Here is a 21,765-nt window from a genome sequence, read left to right as displayed (position 1 = left end):
CTCTTCATCTCTCTCTTTCTCTCTGGGCCTTTTGAAAGTCAGTGCTCTCCCTTTCTTTGTTAACGGTTCACAAAACCCCTCTCCTCTTCTCCTCAGAGCTCTATCTTTTTATTCTCATTCTCTGCTCTTCTCTTATCTCCTACGCTCCTTCTCTTTGACTGTCGGCCTTTCCCTCTCTCTCTCTCTCTCTCTCTCTCTCTCCAAGTCTCCCTGTATCTCTCTCTTTTTCTCTCCTCTGTTGGTGTCTCTTTCAGTCTCTATTTTCCTCTTTTTGTCTTTCACCTACGCATGCTTCTCTTCTTTCTCCTCTCTGTCTTTCTCTCTATCTAAGTCTTCTTACTCCCCCTCCTCTCTCTCTCTCTCTATCCCTCTTTCTCTCTCTCTCTCTATCCCTCTTTCTCTCCTCTGACCCAGTTTCTCTCCCAGTAACCTTTTCTCCGCTCCGCAGGGGAGCCTGAGCCGGAGTGTCGTCGCTTCACCGAGGTTAGAAACATCACCAAGGGCGACTGTCGCCTCGACAACGTGGAAGTCAGCTACTGCAGGGGACGCTGTTTGTCCAGGACCGACGTCATTCTGGAGGTGGGTGTTTTCGAGACGTCACACGTTGCAGCACCTGACAGCCACATCTCAACATACACCTGGCTTTGTACCTGTGAAACTTCTGCTGGCATTTCGAGCTTGTGCTTTAAAGGGGCCCTATTATGCTTCTCTGTTCCTTCCTTGTCCTATAGTGTGTTGAATAGCCTAAAATACCTTGTTGGAGTTCAGCAGAGTTCCAGCCCTTCTCAGTTAGTACAAGTAGATGTCATTGGTACCAGTTGATGTCACAATCCGTATTGCCCTATCAACAAGAGCCAGGAATTCTAACTTCAAAACCTTTCAATAGCAAACTATGTCTGTAGAGTCATTGTCTTGACTGATTTTTATAGCTGATTTAACAGATGCTATTATCCAAAGTGACACAGACTCAAAATGGCGGGTTCAGGGATTGAACCTGGACAGATTATAAGTCAATTACCTTACCGCTGCTCAACGAGTCCTTCACTCATGACTTAAATCAAGGGAGAACACATACAGTTGAAAATGTATGTCCCCACTGTACTGCAATGCAAGTCTCTTTGGGCAAAAGTGTAAAGTAGATGGGGCAATGTGGGAGTGTAGGGCTTTATTGGGCATCTATTTTGGCAGACACCAGCCTTGCTCCGGCGGTGAGATCACAACACATGATTGGCACGATCTATTCACAACACACCACATGATTGGCACAATGTACGGTATTCACATGTCGACTTTTTTGCCGCAGAAGGGCCGGGATATGTGTAGGCAACATGTACGGTATTCACATGTCGACCGGTATTCACAGGGCCGGGATATGTGTAGTCAACTGCCATATTGGCGTTACATGCATTTCTATGGAGGATTTTTTGAGTGCTGTGTCTCCTCATTAGAAAGTCTCTGGTAGTGCCATGGCTAAGGAACTTGGCAAGCATACAATACAGTAGTCACAAAGTCCTGGCTGCCACCGTGAGTGCCTTTGAGTGGAGACTGGCCCCTCCCCTTCAGTTGATATCTGTAAGTCGTTTTGGATAAAAGAAGTAAGTATTTACATAAATGTATTTGGTGTAATCTGGGGCACAGCAGTTGGCATCTCCATAGCCGTTGGTAAACCTGGGGCACAGCAGTTGGCATCCCCATAGCTAGTGGTAAACCTGGGGCACAGCAGTTGGCATCTCCATAGTCGTTGGTAAACCTGGGGCACAGCAGTTGGCATCTCCATAGCTAGTGGTAAACCTGGGGCACAGCAGTTGGCATCTCCATAGCCGGTGGTAAACCTGGGGCACAGCAGTTGGCATCTCCATAGCCGGTGGTAAACCTGGGGCACAGCAGTTGGCATCTCCATAGCTAGTGGTAAACCTGGGGCACAGCAGTTGGCATCCCCATAGCTAGTGGTACACCTGGGGCACAGCAGTTGGCATCTCCATAGTCGTTGGTAAACCTGGGGCACAGCAGTTGGCATCTCCATAGCTAGTGGTAAACCTGGGGCACAGCAGTTGGCATCCCCATAGCTAGTGGTACACCTGGGGCACAGCAGTTGGCATCTCCATAGCTAGTGGTAAACCTGGGGCACAGCAGTTGGCATCCCCATAGCTAGTGGTAAACCTGGGGCACAGCAGTTGGCATCTCCATAGCTAGTGGTAAACCTGGGGCACAGCAGTTGGCATCTCCATAGCTAGTGGTAAACCTGGGGCACAGCAGTTGGCATCCCCATAGCTAGTGGTACATCGCCAGTCTGCTGATTCAGATGCACCTGCACTGTCTGCTCATCAGCGCTCTGGAGCTTAATGAGGCCGTGCGGAGAGGGGTCATCTCTCCTGCGCTCGCGTAATTCAATAAAAGCCTCCACTGAGGATTTATAAGCATTTGTATATGTGAGGAAAGCAGGCAGACTTTATGTGATGCAAGATATAGGGGATGTACACACACACACACACACACACACGCATACACACCTAGCACAAACCCAACTCAAACCAGAACCACGTCTGTTAGTTGTGTAGCTTATTATTATGTGGTGCACATGCATAGTTTCTTTGTAAAGGGGCAAAGCAAAATGCAGTGCAGATGTTTGTTTGTTTGTTTGTTTAGATGTTTGTTAGCATAAGCTAACTGTGTGCACTTCACGGTGAGCATCTCTCTCTGTCTCTGCTAGTTTAACCAGAGGAACGCTGAGAGGCAGAAAGAGTGGCTTCTAAATGGCTCTGTTATTTCTGGCTAATGGAGATTAGCAAAGAAAATGTGCTTCAAACTGCTCAGCCAATTAACAGCCTTCTCAAGCGGAGTGAGTGGAGTTGCTTTTCCCACCTCCTCCAGCACTCTGATGACAAAACACGCACACACACACACACACACACACACACACACACACACACACACACAGACACACAGACACACACACACAGCCGAGACTGTGAGAGGTGATGGGACGGGAGGAATTAATTTCAACTCGTTAAGTCACACTGGTTACCATGGAGACCGCTGCCAGCTGCTCGGAACTTGGTGCTAGTGCCGAGTGCTCTAGAGCATTCTCTTACTGTTCCAGAGCTACTGTACAGCGTGCTTATTTAGACTGTCAGTGAGTGTTTGTGCTGGTTTATTTACTGGTGTCAGTAAGTGGAAGCAAGATCCCTTTCAGTCTGGGCAGTGATCTTTTTGTGTGTGTGTGTGTGTGTGGGTGTGTGTGTGTGTGTGTGTGTGTGTGTGTGTGTGTGTGTGTGTGTGCCGGTCTGCCTTTTTCCCCAAACTTGATGTGCAGATAGTGTGTGTGTGTGTGTGTGTGTGTGTGTGTGTGTGTGTGTGTGTGTGTGCCGGTCTGCCTTTTTCCCCAAACTTGATGTGCAGATAGTGTGTGTGTGTGTGTGTGTGTGTGTGTGTGTGTATGTGTGTGTGTGTGTGTGTGTGTGCCGGTCTGCCTTTTCCTCCAAACTGGCCTGCGTCTCCTTCACAGCTGCCCTCTCTCCTCCCTCTCTCCTCCCTCTCTCCGTTCTCACACCTCCCTCTCCTCTCGCTCTCTTTCACACGTTCCCATCTGGCCTCTCCCAGCTCTGCTTCCCCCTTTGTTTCTCTCTCTCTTTCTCTCTCTTCCCCTCTCTCTTTTTCTAGCCCCCTCTCTCACCCCATCTCTCTTTTACCCTCTCTCCATCTCTAACCCCTTCTCCCTCTTTCCCATCACCATCTCTCTCTCTCTCTCTCTCCATCACCTCCTCTTTCTCTCTCACACTATCCTCCACGCATGCTGTCAATTGCTTCCCTCCCTTTGCCAACCAGTCTCCTTCCATCTCTCTCTCTCTTCCTCTCCCTCTCTCTCTATTTCTCTATAGGTTTTTCACTGCTTCTCAGTTTCTTTCTGTTTTTCTCCCTCTGTCTCATTCTATCCGTTAACTCGTCTCCTCCTCTCTCACTCTTCTCTCACTCTTCCCTCACTCTTCTCTCACTCTTCTCTCACTCTTCTCATCCTCTCTCACTCTTCTCTCCTCTAACCCCTCCTCTTGCTTCTGTCCATTCACACACACTCCACTTATCTGTTTATTTCTATCATACACTCACTCCTGTTCACTCTAACATTCTCTTCATTTCTTCTCTCTTCCTGTCATCCCTCTCTCATTTCTATCCTCCCTTTAGCATCCCCCTCTCTCTCTCTTCCTCTCACATGCATATCCCTCTCTCTCTCTTCCTCTCACATGCATATCCCTCTCTCTCTCTTCCTCTCACATGCATATCCCTCTCTCTCACTCTTTCATCTTCCTCCCCTCCAAACCATTTGTCTGTTAATGTCTTTTTTTGTGGCATCTCACTTACCTTCATCTCTCTCTCTCTCTCTCTCTCTCTCACACACACACACACACACACACACACACACACACACACACACACACACACACACACACACACACACACAGTCTCTCTCACTCGCACACCCTCCCCTCACACTTTCTTACACACGTACACACACACAAGCAAACACACACTCTCTCTCTCTCACACGTACACACACACAAGCAAACACACACTCTCTCTCTCTCTCTCACACACACACATAAGCAAACACACACTCTCTCTCTCTCACACACACACACACACAAGCAAACACACACTCTCTCTCTCACACACACACACACACACACAAGCAAACACACACTCTCTCACACACGTACACACACACAAGCAAACACACACTCTCTCTCTCACACACACACACACACACACACACAGCATTAGCTTCCTCTTTTCCTTCTCAACTCATTTTCTTTTTCACTTCTCCCTTCTCTCCATATTTCTCCTTTTTCTTTTCCTCCTAATTTATCTCCCTGTGCTTTCTTCCCTCTCCATTTTCACATTTTCTCTCTCTTTCTCTCTCTCTCTCTCTCTTTCTCTCTCTCTCTCTCTCTCTCTCTCTCTCTCTTTCACTCTCTCTCTCTTCTCTTTCTCTCAGTCCAGATCAATACAAATGAGCTTTACTAACATGACATGTTGCCAAAGCAAACATATTTCAAACTCAATAATGCAATATTCTTCTCTCATATCTCTCTCTCTCTGTCTTTTTAAGATTGGTGAAGTCTAGAATATTGGTTGACTTTAAATTTTACTCAGCAATGAAAGACTTTGATGGTTTTGAACATGTATGGGGATACAAGGAAGTCTTATGCTCACTTAGTAATGATGAATTAACATGTGTTGAGCTAATGCTTATTTTGTCCAGTTTTTAATTTTTAATCTTCTTTATTTCTTTTATCCCCCTCTTATATATTTGTAATGCCTAGTAATTGTTAAATATGTACAATAAAGTATTTTGCTAAATTCAAATTCTCTCTCTCTCTCCCCCTCTCCTCCTTCAGGAGCCGTACCTGCAGGCGGTGTGTGACTGCTGCAGCTACCGACTGGACCCTGAGCGTCCGGTGCGCTTCCTCAGTCTGAGCTGCTCCAGCGGGGACAGCGAACCCGTCGTCCTGCCCGTCATACACAGCTGCGAGTGCACAAGCTGTCAGGGTACGCACACACACACACATACGCATATACACACACACACACACACACACACACATATGCACACACATGCACAGAGACTTACTCTCTCACAAACACACTCTTGATTGACAGTGTCAGTATAGCAATGTTCCACGTCATATAGAATGGCAGAAGCCTGAGAGGGCATTGTCACACTCCCACCACTGCCCCCCCCCCCCCCCCCCCCCCACACACACACACACACACACACACATACCAGCCATGACAATGGCAATCGGCACGGATGTGGTGATGCAGTGGAAATGTCATCAACTGACAACCGCTTGACCTGGGTTTGAGGCCCGCCGTTGTTGAGTCTGTGTCGCTTGGGATAAAAGCATCTGCTACCAGTCAACTCTAACTTTAACTTTAGCTCTCTCATGTCTCTCTCTCTCTCTATATCTCTCTCTCTCTTAAAGAATCATTCTTAATTCAATTCCAGTAAGCTTTATAGGCATGACAGCAGACAGACCTACAGAATGCATGACATGTAATAGACATTTTGAATGCACCAGCAGAGCTCCCTGACACAGAGATGCATTTCTGATGGACTTGGTGTTGATGGTGCTTTATTTTCATAACCAATTTCCTCTATTGGAAAACATCACTCTAGTGTTAATTACAGCACTGTCAGTGCTGATGTAGAACAGAGCCAGAGAATTTATATGCAATGCAATCAGGGAAATCACTTCATATGGTGCAATTTTACCAACTTATGATTCTGATACCATCCTAGCATCCCAGATTTTGGGAGGATGGTATCCAGGATTTTACAAGAGGACAGTGTCCAGAATGTTGCCAGGATGATATCAGATACTTAAGTTGGTGAAATTTCACCAGTGAGGATTGAAATGGTGAGGATTTTTGAGTGCACCTGTGTGAAGGGTTTTCCTAGATCGCATCACATATGGTATAGTGATACAGATCAAACGTGACATTGGCTGCGATTGTTCTTCTGCCAGATGTTGCTGATAGCTCACCTGCCTTGCTGTGCCCGTGACATGTCCTCATCAGAGGCGACAGTGATACGAGTGGCGTACGGATTCACCATCTTCTCCCCTCCACTGGTTTCACTCCTCATGCTGTAGTCTTCAATTAACAGATGCAAATAAGCACAGGCACCCGCCTCACACGTCGATAAACATCACACACACACTCTCACTGACACACACACACACACACACACACTGCAACCCTGACACATACAAATACAAACACAGACATGCAAACATACACGCAAGCATGTACACACACACAGACACAAACACACACATACACACACTGACTTAATACTTCATCAGTCAGTCAATACATCACTATCGTAACTCCCCCTATTACCGTCGGTCCCGTATTTCCACCATCTTGCGTGTATGTGTCACTTAATATCCATTTCTATACAAACCAAGACAGTGGACTCCTATAGAAACGCAACCACCCACAACATAGGTGTATCTAAATTAGCTATCTACCAAAAATGACATTTTACCGTGACTCGAGGAGCTGTAAACAGTGTTGTAAGGCTGTGTGTACACAACCGCTTGGAGCTCCAGTGGAATTTTAATTCCACGACGAGAATTCTCGGTCTAACCGTCCATGTGCCGTTGAAACGGTGTAAATAGGCGACCCATCAGGCCAGCACTATAACTCCGAGCGTGGTAAACAAAATCGGATATTTCAGGCAGTAAATGCCCCGTTAAGAACCAAACCAGATTTTGTTCAAATCTACACAACTATGGCTACTGAAAAATGTAAGGTTCATTTAGTAAATGTTATTTTGAAGTGTTAAAAAACATCGTTGTTTTAGAATTTCTGAACAAAAGTGGTGAAAATTGGGGGTGTTACGATACATCTAACCTTTTTCAGCGGTGTTATTTTCTCACCTCTTGCTTGACATCTCTCTACTACTGACAGCAATTACTTCCATCATTCTGAGCAAACATTGCTGAAACCTTTCTCCAAGAACACTGAAAGACTCCATTTAGGAATTCAGTGCAAAAAAAAGGGGGAAAGTTCTTAGCAGAGCCCCTTGAAGGTTTTCATGTGACAATCAGTCACTGCACTGTATAGCAGCCTGCTGCAGCAGTGATAAGGCCCCGTTGGAAGCCCAGAGAAGCTTTTAGCCATGAGAGCCGTGGCGCTGAAGGGCCCGTTTCATCATCAGCTGCCCGCTCTTCCAGGATGTGACATCAGCCCCTTGGCCCATTGCTGCCTCTGGGGATGATTGACTGCTGCCTGCTGTGCTCTCTGCCTGGCAAACGCCCCCCCCCTCCCCCCCCCACCCACATCACCACCGATGCGCCACGTTCCTCCCTGATGGGAGTAATCTCATCAGGTCCCTCCCCTCGCTCCAATTACACACATGGACATTCATCAACATGGCTGATTGCATTAGCTAATTGAATACACACCCCGACATGTATTGGAGGGCCCAGTCCCGTGCCATTGGCCCGCGTTACTCTCGCTGTCGCTTGACTGATGTGAGTTGATGGCCAGAACCCCTTTGCTGTGCGCCGGCTCTGCATGAAGAGTGTGGTTTTTAGTGCATTGAGCCAGTGCATCTCTGTTGTACACAGCTGTGGTGTGCATGGGACTGAATGGGTTCTCAGAAGGGAAATACCATGTGTAGTGTTTGAGTGTCTTTTATGCTATTTCATAGGCAGTCAGATGGAACGGCTGAATAGTAATGCATTAGGTTTGCATTGGTGGTGGTAGTATCCCCTACCATGCATGCCATACTTTACCTATATACCCATGCTCTACCCTCAGGGACCCGAGTATGATCCGTGGTGGTCATCCAACCCCCAACAGGTTTTAACTTCTCAGTAACATGAGTATATACTGTAAGGGCTTAGAGCATTAGGTAGGCACTTCTTTTAAACCAATTCCCAAGCACTCTCCCATTTTCTGTCTACTGTACACCAGCCTGTCTCTATGAAGTCAAAAATGCCCCACAGAACTACCATTTGGACAGCCGTGGCCTACTGGTTAGGGCTTCGGGCTTGTAACCGAAGGGTTGCCGGTTTGATCCCCGACCAGTAGGGAAAATGTGGGCAGGGAAAGTGATTGAGCACTGCTCTCCCATGCCCACATCCACGGCTGAAGTGCCCTTGAGCAAGGCACCTAACCCCTCACTGCTCCCCGAGCGCCGTTGTAGCAGGCAGCTCACTGCTCCGGGTTAGTGTGTGCTTCACCTCACTGTGTGTTCACTGTGTGCTGTGTGTGTTTCACTAATTCACGGATTGGGATAAATACAGAGACCAAATTTCAATATATCAAAATAGTATATATACTTATATAACAAATGGGTTGCCAATGTACGTGACAGCACGGTCAGACCACAGCTGCACAGATTCTTGGGTCTGCTCTGCATGGACTGTGACACTCACTCATGTTGTTTTCCTTTGTGGCAGGAGGGGATTTGTCGAAACGCTGAGGAGACGTGTGGAGAAGATGGCAGCCCTGATGTCCGATGTTGTGCTCGCATCTCTGTCGAGTGTGCTCTTCTAGCCCCGAGTCATTATATGACTGATTTCTTTTTCCTAGAGTGCCTTCTGAAACTCTGACATTATTATACCCAATAGCACCATGCTGCCATGGCGACCTTTATAACTGTGTTGTACTACAGTTGTGAATAACTATTTTATGTCTGTTTTATATAAACTCTTTTTATACTGCTGATGTTTTATATGATTGCTGTGTTTCTTACTACTTAAAACATTCACTCCTCTGTCAACAACAATAAACCACATCCTTTGAAACACTCTGATTGTGTGCTTGATACCTCTATTTGACAGTTTATTCAGTGCTTAAAATACTTTGCTTGCATACAGCATAATGACTGAAGAGAGGGTAAGTTGTTGGGTAACAGTACAAGGCCATAGATTTGAAAAAATAGAAGTTTAACACGAACAGGCTTGATTTATGAAATGGCACAGCATGTGAAATAACTTTCTGTGATATCTATACACAAGGAAGATTTGCCTCCATTCATATGGGCCTACTTTATGTCAGTACAGAGACACAGAGGGGAGGTGGTGTGGTGTGTGTGTGTGTGTGGGGGGGGGGGGGGGGGTGCACCAGGGAGGCAGGCTGGAAGATTTCACAGAGAATGCCGCCTGGACTGGCGCTCGCGCTGAAGCTCTCCTGACTAAATAAGGGAGTGGCGTGCCGGCTGGGAGATTGCGCAGCGCGCCCCCACGTGGAAGCTACCGGATCACCCCTGGCACTCCGAAGTGTCCAGAAACAACACGCGTTCATCACCCAAAGCTCATTGTGTCCAGCGTGCCAGCATCCAAGGATGAGCTGTGTGGAGATTGGCGCTTCTGGCCGGCGTGTTTAAAAATTAGGAATACGTTCAGAGCTGTGGTTACATGGTATCAACGCATCCATGCGGGTAGCCTTTGTGTCTGTCTTCCAGTGATGGTAGGGGAACCCCGCACACTCAGCTTGCGTTTAGGCGATGACGTATCAAGCAGTCTGAGGACCTCATACACAGCACAATTGAAGGTAACCCCCATAAAAAATAAACAAAGCGACCGCTCTGTACACAAAATAACAAGAAGTAAAAACACACTTAGCCCAGACAGGTAAGTTCACGCATGTTTTTGAGAAAGAAAAAAAATACAATTTTGTTTGTTTGCGAGTGACACATTTATGTTCTATGTTGCATGGGGAGGTGAGATTTGCTAGTCTACCAAAAAACAAATATTTCAATAGCGCACTGGCGCATAATGTTAGCAGAGGGCAGGACACCTGAACATTCAAATTATAAACACACACCTGTCAGTAGTCCATCTGTTCACCGCACCCATTTCACTTGTATTTGTTTAGCACACAACATATCAGTGTGATTAGACGCTCGTAGTTTGGCGACACGTAGACCTTAGGATCTGTGCAATACATCTCTGGTATGAAATTATAAAGTTGAAGAAGGGTGTTGGTAGGTGCTGACGAAGCTCTTTGTCTTCATTGTGTTTTCGGTGTTTCTGGCTATTCCGCCGATACGGAAAGGGTTAAGGAGGTGCAGCCGTCGCCACCGGTGAACCGAGATCATCTGCGTTGAGACCTCGGGTGAGAAGCACGACTCCTACATGGCTGCATCTTTCCCAGTCAAACTCACCCCTCATTTCCATATTTTTATTGGCTAATCCTAACAAAGAGGTTTGCTTCAAGAAAAGCGTTGCAGGGACAACGAGAAGCAAAAAAAGACGCAACTGTGGCGGAGCCAAAGGTTCCTCGGTTGGGCGTTCGAGTCTTCATCCCCGGAGTTTTCCCTCGCAAATGTCACCGAGTAACCAAGCGCGTCATCGTTCTGTAAACAGAGGAACGGATATCATTTTTGACAGTCCAGAGACGGACGTAAACAAAACCTGCGCACCGTTAACCCTTGGAAACTGGAAACTGTGGTGGGGATAAGTGACGGCTCGTTTTCCCAAAGCTGCTCTCCTATTTTTTTTTCCTTTTAAAGGCTACCCTGTCGGTGTCTGATGAAGTTCTCAAGACTGTGTATCGCTTGCGGATTACAGCGTACAGCCCCTCGTACCGAGGACGCAGTGACCGTTGCCAAGTGGCTCCGTGCGTAAAGGTTAGCTTTGGCTTCAGAAAGTCAGAAAAGTCCGGAGGGCGAATGCAAGGATGCCGGTCCGACGGGGACACGTGGCGCCGCAGAACACTTTCCTCGATACCATCATCAGGAAATTCGAGAGTCACAGTAAGTTTATTGGATGATTTCTTAGCATCCTGTTCTTGTTCTGTGCCATTATTCTAATTTAGTCTTTTCAGAAAAACTGTGCACACACACATAGTAACAAACACTGATCAGACATTTTTTATTTATTTTTTTATAAATGTACAACAGTATTTCGAAAGTTAATCATGCAAATAGCTAATGCCATTGAATAATATAATAGTAGTAACGGCATTAAATATTATTATTATTATCATTAGTATTAATATTATTAATATTATTAATAATAATGTAAAATGATAATAATGTAAGTTGTAATGACAGTACTAACAATTAGTCGTCTTGTTTCAAAATAAATTAAAGCAGACCTTGTTACCATTTGTCTTTATACTGATACACGTATACAATAATGCAGTTGTCAGTTCTTCTGTATGCATAACACCAAATTGCCCAGACTATCTACCAACAAGGGTTTCCTTGTTCATTTCAAATTATTTTCAATTTAATTAATACTGCTGGGAGATAAATTAAGAGGATTTTTTTTTATAGGTCCTATTTAGCCTGGGCGTGTTTCACGCACACAATTAAAGATGATAAATTGCATAATTGGAATGACAAAGTTTCTCAGCGGATTTGCAGATTTTTATCAGAGTTAATGTCCGCATATTGTGTTTATAAATAGTCTGCATTTAAACTGTCTGTTGTTTGCTCATCATACCCATTACGTTCAATTATTTATGCTGTCTAGCAAAACAACTTTGTTTAGTCTGTAATACATCCTACTGTTGTTTCTAATTCGATGCAGAAACCGTTCCAAACCGGGCAATCCTAAACCATCTCATCGGCATTTTTGGCTGCCTGCTCCTCGTTGTACAGTAATAGTCCCCTTCGCCATGCAGAGTGATTCTGTCACTGCGTGGAGGTTTATTGATGACTTTCAAAGTCTATTATCTTTTTTATTGCGTTCTAGGTTTTCTAATTCAAATTATGTCAAAGACAACAACAAAATAGGATCCTGGATACATCCCTTTAAGGAGTTACCCATATCTTACACAATTTCCCAAATGCACAGCTTAGAAAAGGTTTGATTGATGTAGAGATAAGGGTGATGCGATCTAAGTCTCTCGTTTACTCTGCCACTCTCAAAACACATTCACATAATACCTCAGGTTTCTGCTTCATTACTGCGCTGCTAGATCTCGCCCACGTTACGCAGATAAGGCCACGTTGTGGTGGCGATGCTGACACTACTTTGTCCCTCTGTCCCTGCGAGTCGAGCGAGGGCCTGCCAGCCACCACCGTGCCATCACGATGCAAATCACTCTGGCTTTTATTTATCCCTTTTTCCATGTTCTCAGTCGCTCTGGACATGTGATCTGCCCACTGAGCGTGACTGTATGGGGCTGGGCAGGGTGATACAGGCTGGGGCTGCAACCGCATGGAAAACCAGGCCCAGCCGGGGGTTGATGGTCAGTGTGGGGTAGATGCTGGGCGAGGCAGGCAGGCAGACGGGCACTGCCCAACTGAAGCCCATGGGGACCAGGTGGCCTGCCTCTGTTTGGCACCTCTGTGGGTACGCGGTGAGGGCACACGCGGGCACTCGCTGTGCCTACTACTGCCAGCTCTGCCCAACTGAGGTGAAAATTACAGATTGGATGCTCGGCCTTAAAGACACAGTCCACGATTCTGGAGAAAGGTTGTTGACATTTAAGCTCAACTGCCAATCAAATTGCACCCCTTCTGTCTTTCGCTTTATGCTTCATTTTGTTTTCCGTTTTACCTTTTACTTGTAACACCAGTATTCCAGGTAGTCTAACAGAAGAGGGAGCACACACACACACACACACACACACACACACACACACACACTAGGACTTTATTATGAGCTGTAGAAGACTATCCACTCCCAGTCTTCCAGGTAGTCTAACAGAAGAGGGTGCACACAAGTGCATTGCGAAGTTGAAAGGATATCTGAGAGATTGAGATAAACTGGAATAAAATAGTTAATCCCTCTGGAGGATGGAGGTGCGGAGGCAAAGAGCCCACTTGTGTACTTTTTGAAAGACTGGCATTAAGTGGCAATAATCTGACATCCGTCTGCAGTGCAGAGCGGAATGCCAATACTAGGTTGCCCGTTGGTCATCCCTCAAAATGAATGGCATCTGACAAACACACTCTCACACAGACTATTACAGAAACAGAACAGCCTCATATGCACTGATACGTATATGTTGTGGACTTCGGTCCCCCTGGTTTTCTGGTGTTGGTGTTTTGGTAATGTGGTCTGTGCTGGAGTAAAGATGGTCACTGGGTTGTGTGATTAATACTATGAGGTTGAGCTGTATAAAGGGTCAAGTAGGCAGGCTGACAGGCTATGCATGCGTGTAGACTCATAAACAGCAGTCAAGTGCTTCATTAAGTCCACTTGGAGGCTTTTTTGATGTCTGTAGGTCATGGATCGGCTCGGCTGGGCGATTCATTTTTCAGAAACGAGGAAGGGGAAGCAGACAGCGGATCGATACTTGTCCAATTGTCGTTAGAGTTTTGGAGAAAGTGATGTGTTGTTTTTATGAAGACTTCGAAAAGATAAATTACCACTTCACTGTGCATGTTTGATATTAGAAACCATTTGAAGAGGACTTTGATGGGTCCTAATTGATATTCCATGGCACGATGGTATAGAATAAGTGACAATCCCTGCAGCATTGTTAGTAATGCTAATGTTTCAACTCAATTTAACACAGTGTTTAATAGGAGATAGTGCAGTGCAGAAAACGTTGCAATGATCTTACATCAGATATGCAGACTGGCCAACCACTCTACGAGAGGACTATGGTCTTTATCTAATTGGGTGGGTTGACTACATATGAAGAGTTCAGATGCAAAACCCTCTAAATCCGTCTGACCACTTTTCTTTTAAATGAGCATTTAAATTCAGTCTCCTATAGGTTTTTGCCTATAAATCGATATTTCAGACCAGGAAAGGAGTGGTATTTAGTGGGTTTAGAAGTTAAATTATTTGATTAGCGTATACTATGTGTGGAGAGCATCCCCTCACCATCTTTGACATAGGTGGCATTTAGAGGCTTCAAAAATAACACAAGTAGTAAACCAAACCCAAGTATCATGTTAAGCAAATGCACCTTCCTTGCTGAGGTGAACTTTGAAGAGGGTTGTTTTGTCTTTTGGTAGATCATACTGCCATATTGGCGGCACACATTCTGTCCTCCTTTCCTGTTCACACACTTCACACTTGACACTGTGCCATACAGAGCAGATCCAGAGGCACGGCAGACAGGCTGCTCTTTGCCCAACCGTGACGCATCTCACCAGGTGAAGCAGCTTCCCTCCAATTACTCGGGTTCCAAACGGAGCGATCTGGCATCCGTACTGGGTCCTCCCAGGCTACCATCTCCACGGCAACTGGGGGGTGGGGGGGGGAGACTCCTCTCCTTGGTAGCTGCCTCTGGGGGCTCCTTTAGTCCCTCAGGCTGGCACAGAAGCGCTGGGGGGGGGGGGGGGGGGGGGGGGGGTACGGGAGGAGGAGGAGAGCCTCTCTCTGGGCTTAATCAAGCGCATCACTAACAACGGCCCGCAGAGAGAACGGAGGGAGGCACAAGTGTGTGTGTGTGTGTGTGTTTGGGTGTGTGCGTGTGGTTGTGAGAGAAAACCAAAAGAGAGAGAGAGAGAGAGAGAGAGAGAGAGAGAGAGAGAGAGAGAGAGAGAGAGAGAGAGAGAAGTGTGTTTGTGGTGTGTGTGTGTGTGTGTGTGTGTGTGTGTGTGTGTGTGTGTGTGTGTGTGTGTGTGTGTGTGCGTGTGTGTGTGTGTGTGTGTGTGTGTGTAGGGGAGAGAGAGGGGGAGAGAAAACGAGAGAGAGACAGAGCAAGGGAAGACAGATTAAATGTTGTAAGAGACTTATGTGGTGAACATAAGAAGACTGCAGGTGACTGTATTAGGAGTCAGTCGTTGGGTAGAGCATGCACAAACACACACACACCACACACACACACACACACACACACACATACACACACACACACACGCACACACACCACAGCATACACACATGTATACACACACACTCACACACACATATCACCATACGCACACACACACACACACACACACACACACACACACACAAACACACACACACACACACACAATCACACACACACACACACACACACACACACACACACACACACACACAGACTCAGACACACACACACGAGCAGCTGTGAGCTGCACAGACAATCAAATGTGGGCAGTGGTGCAAATGTGTCATGTCATTGTTGTGGCTCTGGCTGTTACAGCTGCCTGAAATAAACCGGAGCGTCCATCAGTCTTTTCAGCGCCCCGTTCCGGCTGAACTAGCCCCTCTCATCCCACAGCCATTCAGCCGCACTCTGACACCCATTAGTAGGACGTGGGCTATAGAGGAACCACACAGTGCTAAAGTGTGTGTGTGTGTGCTGTATGAGAGTTTGTATGTCTGTATGTGTATGTGTGTCTGTGCGTGTATTTGTTTGTGTGTGTGTTTATGTTTTATCCACGTGTGTATGTGTGTACATCTGTGTGTTTGTGTGTGTGTGTGTCTGTGTGTGTGTGTCTGTGTGTTAACTGAGTGGACTGCTTGCCTTGGCACCATGCAGAGATTATAGGTGTGGTATTTATAGTTGTCTATAAAAAGGAGTGTTTCTCTGTCCCTTGGCTTCTGCGAGGAGCTGCCTAGCAGTCGCGATCTACTTCTCCTGGCATTGTCTTGTGCTGTTAGTGTGTGTGTGTGTGTGTGTGTGTGTGTGTGTGTGTGCATGTACTGTATGTTTTGCTCTCAGTGTTAGTGTGTGTGTGTGTGTGTGTGTGTGTGTGTATGTGGTAAGTGTTTGTTATCACTCCCTTACTCCCACTCTTTCTCCCACGTCCTCCTTCACTTCTATCCTCTCTGCTATTTTCTCTTTTGCTCCCCCCCCTCATCCCTCCCCCTCTCTCTCTCTCTTCCTCTCCTTCTCTGTCTGTCTTCCTCTCTCTGTCTCCCCCTCTCTTTCCCTTTCTCTCCCTCACTCTTCCTCTCCTTCTCTGTCTCTCTTTCTCTCCCTTTCTCTCTCTCTCTTCCTCTCATTATCTGTCTCTCTTCCTCTCTCTGTCTCCCCCTCTCTTTCCCTTTCTCTCCCTCCCTCTCTTCCTCTCCTTCTCTGTCTCTCTTTCTCTGCCTTTCTCTCCCTCTCTCTCTTCCTCTCCTTCTCTGTCTCTCTTTCTCTCCCTTTCTCTCTCTCTCTCTCTCTCTCTTCCTCTCATTCTCTGTCTATCTTCCTCTCTCTGTCTCCCCCTCTCTTTCCCTTTCTCTCCCTCCCTCTCTTCCTCTCCTTCTCTGTCTCTCTTTCTCTCCCTTTCTCTCTCTCTCTCTCTTCCTCTCATTCTATGTCTCTCTTCCTCTCTCTGTCTCCCCCTCTCTTTCCCTTTCTCTCCCTCCCTCTCTTCCTCTCCTTCTCTGTCTCTCTTTCTCTCCCTTTCTCTCTCTCTCTCTCTCTCTTCCTCTCATTCTCTGTCTCTCTTCCTCTCTCTGTCTCCCCCTCTCTTTCCCTTTCTCACCCTCTCTCTTCCTCTCCTTCTCTGTCTCTCTTTCTCTCCCTTTCTCTCCCTCTCTCTCTTCCTCTCATTCTCTGTCTCTCTTCATCTCTGTCTCCCCCTCTCTTTCCCTTTCTCTCCCTCCCTCTCTTCCTCTCCTTCTCTGTCTCCCCCTCTCTTTCCCTTTCTCTCCCTCTCTCTGCCTCTCATGGCTCCTGTGCTGTGTTTGTGAGAGAGGTGAGATCACAGCCATATAGGCGCTCTGACAAGAGGAGTTGGTGTGATTAAATTTCACTTTGGCACAGGTGCCTCCTCTTCTCTCTCTCTCCTTTTTCACACACTCACACACACACACACACACACACACACACACACACACACACACACACACTCACACACACACACACACACACACACACATACACACACACACACACACACACACACACACACACACACACACACACACACACACAAATGAAGGTTAGCGCAAGGAGGGTTGTATCATATTTGTACTACACTGTGTCTATCATATCGTATTATGTTAATCATTCTCTTCTTATTTGATTATCTTTTACTCTGTCATACCTCTTGGTAGACTTGCCAGATAAAACGAGCTGCGATTAGAATCCACTCAAAGGCTTTTAGAGAGCCAAATAAAGGAGGCAAACTGAGTTAATGTAGAAGACATTTATGTATGTAACAAAAAAATATTTTTGGCAACGACAAAATGATAATATGTTGAACATATTATAAAACCTTTGGGCTACGTTACCATGCACTACATTTAGTCATTAAGCTGACCCTTTTACCCAAAGCCTCTTACGAAAAAGGGGACTATCAAGGCACAGTGCAACAGGAGGTACCATACAGGAGTATTACTCGTACAGAATCGAATAGTTCCATAGAACCCAATTGTGGCATAAACAGGAGTAGGGCATACAGTTCTAGCGGAGTTAAGTCAAAGGGAACTAGTTAGATTAAGCATGTCCAGTTGGAGTAATCTAGTGGTAAGTGCTAGATTAAGCATGTCCAGTTGGGGTAGTCTAGTGGTAAGTGCTAGATTAAGCATGTCCAGTTGGGGTAGTCTAGTGGAAGTGCTAGATTAAGCATGTCCAGTTGGGGTAGTCTAGTGGTAAGTGCTAGATTAAGCATGTCCAGTTGGGGTAGTCTAGTGGTAAATGCTATATTAAGCATGTTCAGTTGGGGTAGTCTAGTGGTAAATGCTAGATTAAGCATGTCCAGTTGGGGTAGTCTAGTGGTAAGTGCTAGATTAAGCATGTCCAGTTGTTGGTAGCGCTAGGAGAGGTGCACAGATGTAAAAGTCCAGCTTCAGAAAGTAAAAGTCCTGCCATGTATTGTTTCTACCTGTGTGATTTAAACAGGTGATTTCACTAATTAGCTGATCTACCTGACTTAAGAGTTACTTAAGAGTTGTGTTCATAAGAATCAGCTGATTAAGTGAACAGTTGGAACAAAAATGTGGCAGGACTTTTACTTTCTGAAACTGGACTTTTACACCTCTAGAGAGGAGTGGAGAGGAGGTACTCTCAGAAGACCTGGGTCTTCAGAAGTTTTTATACTGTGTGTGTCTTTGTACTGTAGAATTATGTGTGTTGGTTTACATTGCTATAACGTCTATATGTAGTCTGCATGCCCTATCAAAGAACAAAGTGGTGCCTCTGATAATGACAGTTCAAAGGTACAGCACGCACATCCAAAAACGATGAGTATTGGGTGCTGGACAGAAAAGCACATGATGAGGAAAAGGAACGATGAGTCCGCACACCAGAATCTGCTCTTTAGCGTTTTTAATGGTATATCACCACGTGTGTAACGTTTCGGGCCCTAGCCCTTCATCTGACATGAGGAGCAGATTCTGGTGTGCGGTCTCATTGTTCTTTTCCATGCCTCTGATAATGACCATTACACTGTAAATTCAAGTGTGACCATTATTCAGAGGACCATATTATTTATCAACTCATAATACATATATATATAGTATACGTAATACTTATATATATAGTATAAGTTATAATTTAACTTCAAAACCCACTAAATACCACTCTCTTCCTGGTCTGAAATATCGATTCATAGGCAAAAACCTATAGGAGCTTGATTTTAAATGCTCATTTAAAAGAAAAGTGGTCAGACGGATTTAGAAAGTTTTGCATCTGAACTCTTCATATATACATATATATATATGGATCTGTATGGTCCCTATGGGCTAAATAGGGCAGCAACATCCTAATGCCCAAGGTCATGGATTTGATAACCAAAGAGGCACACATGGTGATGAAAATGCATGCCTGTGCTGAACTGTAAGTCACTTTGGGAGAATACTGTCAGCTAGATAAATATATGTTAATGTATCAGCCTCTGATCTGTTTCCTGTGTGAGCAGTGCAGACTGCAAGCCACAGTTCCGTCTATCCATAGCTGTAACCTGCATCCTTTTTTATTCTAAATACAGTTATCTGGCCTGGCGTGTTTTTTCTCAATGAGAGAGAGAGAGAGTACTCTGCCTCTTGCTGTTGTGAAAAGCTGTCGTGTGGGCTGAGTCGGGGTTGAAAGCAGGCAGGCAAGCAGGCCAAGCTTAGCTGACAGTGTGAGGGAACCAAGCGCAATCCTACAGGATCAATACAGAATTGGAATCAAATGAATTATTCACAACGAAGAGAGGAGCTGCCACCGAATTGCCAAGCAATGAAAGAGTCTCGCAGTGAAAGGACAGAAATATTGTACTTATTAGTTTGGCACACTTATTTAATTCTGGGCACGTTTTGTGTGGAATATATTATGTGTGTGTGTGTGTGTATGTGTGTGTGTGTGTGTGTGTGTGTGTGTGTGTGTTGTAACTGGAGTATAACTCAAGCATTGTACTCTTCTGTCTCTACTGTCTGAAAGCAGTGTGTGTTGGAGTCTGTTTGTCCGCCTGTAGTATGTGTGCGTGCGTGTGTGCTGTGTGCGTGCGTGTGTGTGTGTGGGTGTGTGTGTGTTGTAATTGGAGTATAACTCAAGCATTGTACTCTTCTGTCTCTACTGTCTGAAAGCAGTGTGTGTTGGAGTCCGTTTGTCCGCCTGTAGTGTGTGTGCGTGCGTGTGTGCTGTGTGCGTGCGTGTGTGTGTGTGGGTGGGTGTATGCTGTGTTCGTGCGTGCGTGTGTGCGTGTGTGTGTGTGTGTGTGTGTGTGCTGCGTGTGTGTGTGTGTGTGTGTGTGTGTGTGTGTGTGTGTGTGTGTGTGTGTGTGTGTGTGTGTGTGTGTGTTAGAGGCTGAAGTGAATTAGTGCCACTAGCCCCGTGGCTTGTCCCTCCACACGCTTCTGCATTTCTGACAGCACTCCTGTCCTCATCTCCAGCTTCTCTGTCTCCCTCTCCCCTCCCCCTCTCTTTCTTTCTCTTTATCGATACACACACACACACACACACACACACACACACACACACACACACACACACACAGACACACACACTTTGATTCCTCTTTGTCACTCTTTGCTGGGAAGCAAACCTGTTCTCCTACATCAGCCCCTCTCCGTTTGACACTCTCACTGTTTCTCTCTTTTTTCGCTCTCCTCTTTATGTTTGCTCTATTCCCCTCTCTCCTCCTCCCTCTCTCTTCTCCTTCCTCTCTCTTCTCCTCCCTCTCTTCTCCTCCTCCCTCTCTCTCCTCCTCCCTCTTCTCCCCCTCCCTCTCTCTCCTCCTCCCTCTCTTCTCATCCTCCCTCTCTCTCCTCCTCCCTCTCTCTCCTCCTCCATCTCTCTTCTCCTCCCTCTTCTCCTCCTCCTCTCTCTTCTCCTCCTCCCTCTCTTCTCCTCCTCCCTCTCTCTCCTCCTCCCTCTTCTCCTCCTCCCTCTCTCTCCTCCTCTCTCTCTCCTCCTCCCTCTTCTCCTCCTCCCTCTCTCTCCTCCTCCATCTCTCTTCTCCTCCTCCCTCTCTCTCCTCCTCCCTCTTCTCCTCCTCCCTCTCTCTCCTCCTCTCTCTCTCCTCCTCCCTCTCCTCCTCCTCCCTCTTCTCCTCCTCCCTCTTCTCCTCCTCCCTCTCTCCTCCTCCCTCTCCTCCTCCTCCCTCTTCTCCTCCTCCCTCTTCTCCTTCCTCTCTCTTCTCCTCCCTCTCTTCTCCTCCTCCCTCTCTCTCCTCCTCCCTCTTCTCCTCCTCCCTCTTCTCCTTCCTCTCTCTTCTCCTCCCTCTCTTCTCCTCCTCCCTCTCTCTCCTCCTCCCTCTCTTCTCATCCTCCCTCTCTCTCCTCCTCCCTCTCTCTCCTCCTCCATCTCTCTTCTCCTCCCTCTTCTCCTCCTCCCTCTCCTCCTCCTCCATCTCTCTTCTCCTCCCTCTCCTCCTCCTCCCTCTTCTCCTCCTCCCTCTTCTCCTTCCTCTCTCTTCTCCTCCCTCTCTTCTCCTCCTCCCTCTCTCTCCTCCTCCCTCTTCTCCCCCTCCATCTCTCTTCTCCTCCCTCTTCTCCTCCTCCCTCTCCTCCTCCTCCCTCTCTCTCCTCCTCCTCTCTCTCCTCCTCCCTCTCTCCTCCTCCCTCTCTTCTCCTCCTCCCTCTCTCTTTTCCTCCCTCTTCTCATTCCTCTCTCTCCTCCTCCCTCTCTCCTCATCCTCCCTTTCCCTTTCACCCCCATCACTTTCCTCTGCTCCTTCAGCCTCTCTCAAGCCATCCCCCCTTCTTCTCTCTCTTTCTCTCTCTCTCTCTCTCACCCTCCTTATGCTCACCCTCAATCTATCTCTCCTCTCTCTCTCTCTCTCTCTCTCTCTCTCTCTCTCTCTCTCTCTCTCTCTCTCTCTGCCTCCCTCTCTCCTCCTCTCTGCCACTCAGTGTAATGAGGTGCTGATACTCACTCCTGTTCATCTTCCCCTGTGCCCTCAAGTCCCGCACTTTATCTGTCCCTCGCCCTCACACACACACACACACACACACACACACACACACATACACATGCACACAC

At 46.6% G+C, this 21,765-nt stretch overlaps 2 protein-coding genes across 2 annotated transcripts in view; both read left to right on the top strand.

Moving 5' to 3' along the window:
* Positions 1-435: 435 nt before the first annotated feature.
* LOC121688948 (SCO-spondin-like) lies at positions 436-9,238 on the top strand (the record flags this gene model as incomplete). Its single annotated transcript, XM_042068864.1, has 3 exons — positions 436-579; positions 5,394-5,544; positions 8,973-9,238. Coding segments are annotated over 3 exons (318 nt in total), but the record flags the coding sequence as incomplete, so codon positions are not given.
* Positions 9,239-10,589: 1,351 nt separating this feature from the next.
* Positions 10,590-21,765, top strand: part of kcnh2b (potassium voltage-gated channel, subfamily H (eag-related), member 2b) — a 227,948-nt gene continuing 216,772 nt past the window's right edge. Inside the window, exon 1 of the mRNA XM_042068492.1 lies at positions 10,590-11,272. Within this exon, the coding sequence (XP_041924426.1) occupies positions 11,197-11,272 (76 nt within the window). The 5' untranslated portion in view covers positions 10,590-11,196. The remainder of the gene's footprint in view (positions 11,273-21,765) is intronic.

The sequence above is a fragment of the Alosa sapidissima genome, chromosome 17, assembly GCF_018492685.1.
Source record: "Alosa sapidissima isolate fAloSap1 chromosome 17, fAloSap1.pri, whole genome shotgun sequence".
Taxonomy (NCBI): domain Eukaryota; kingdom Metazoa; phylum Chordata; class Actinopteri; order Clupeiformes; family Clupeidae; genus Alosa; species Alosa sapidissima.
Note: the sequence above shows the minus strand (reverse complement) of the source record. Positions and strands in the feature narration are given on the sequence as shown.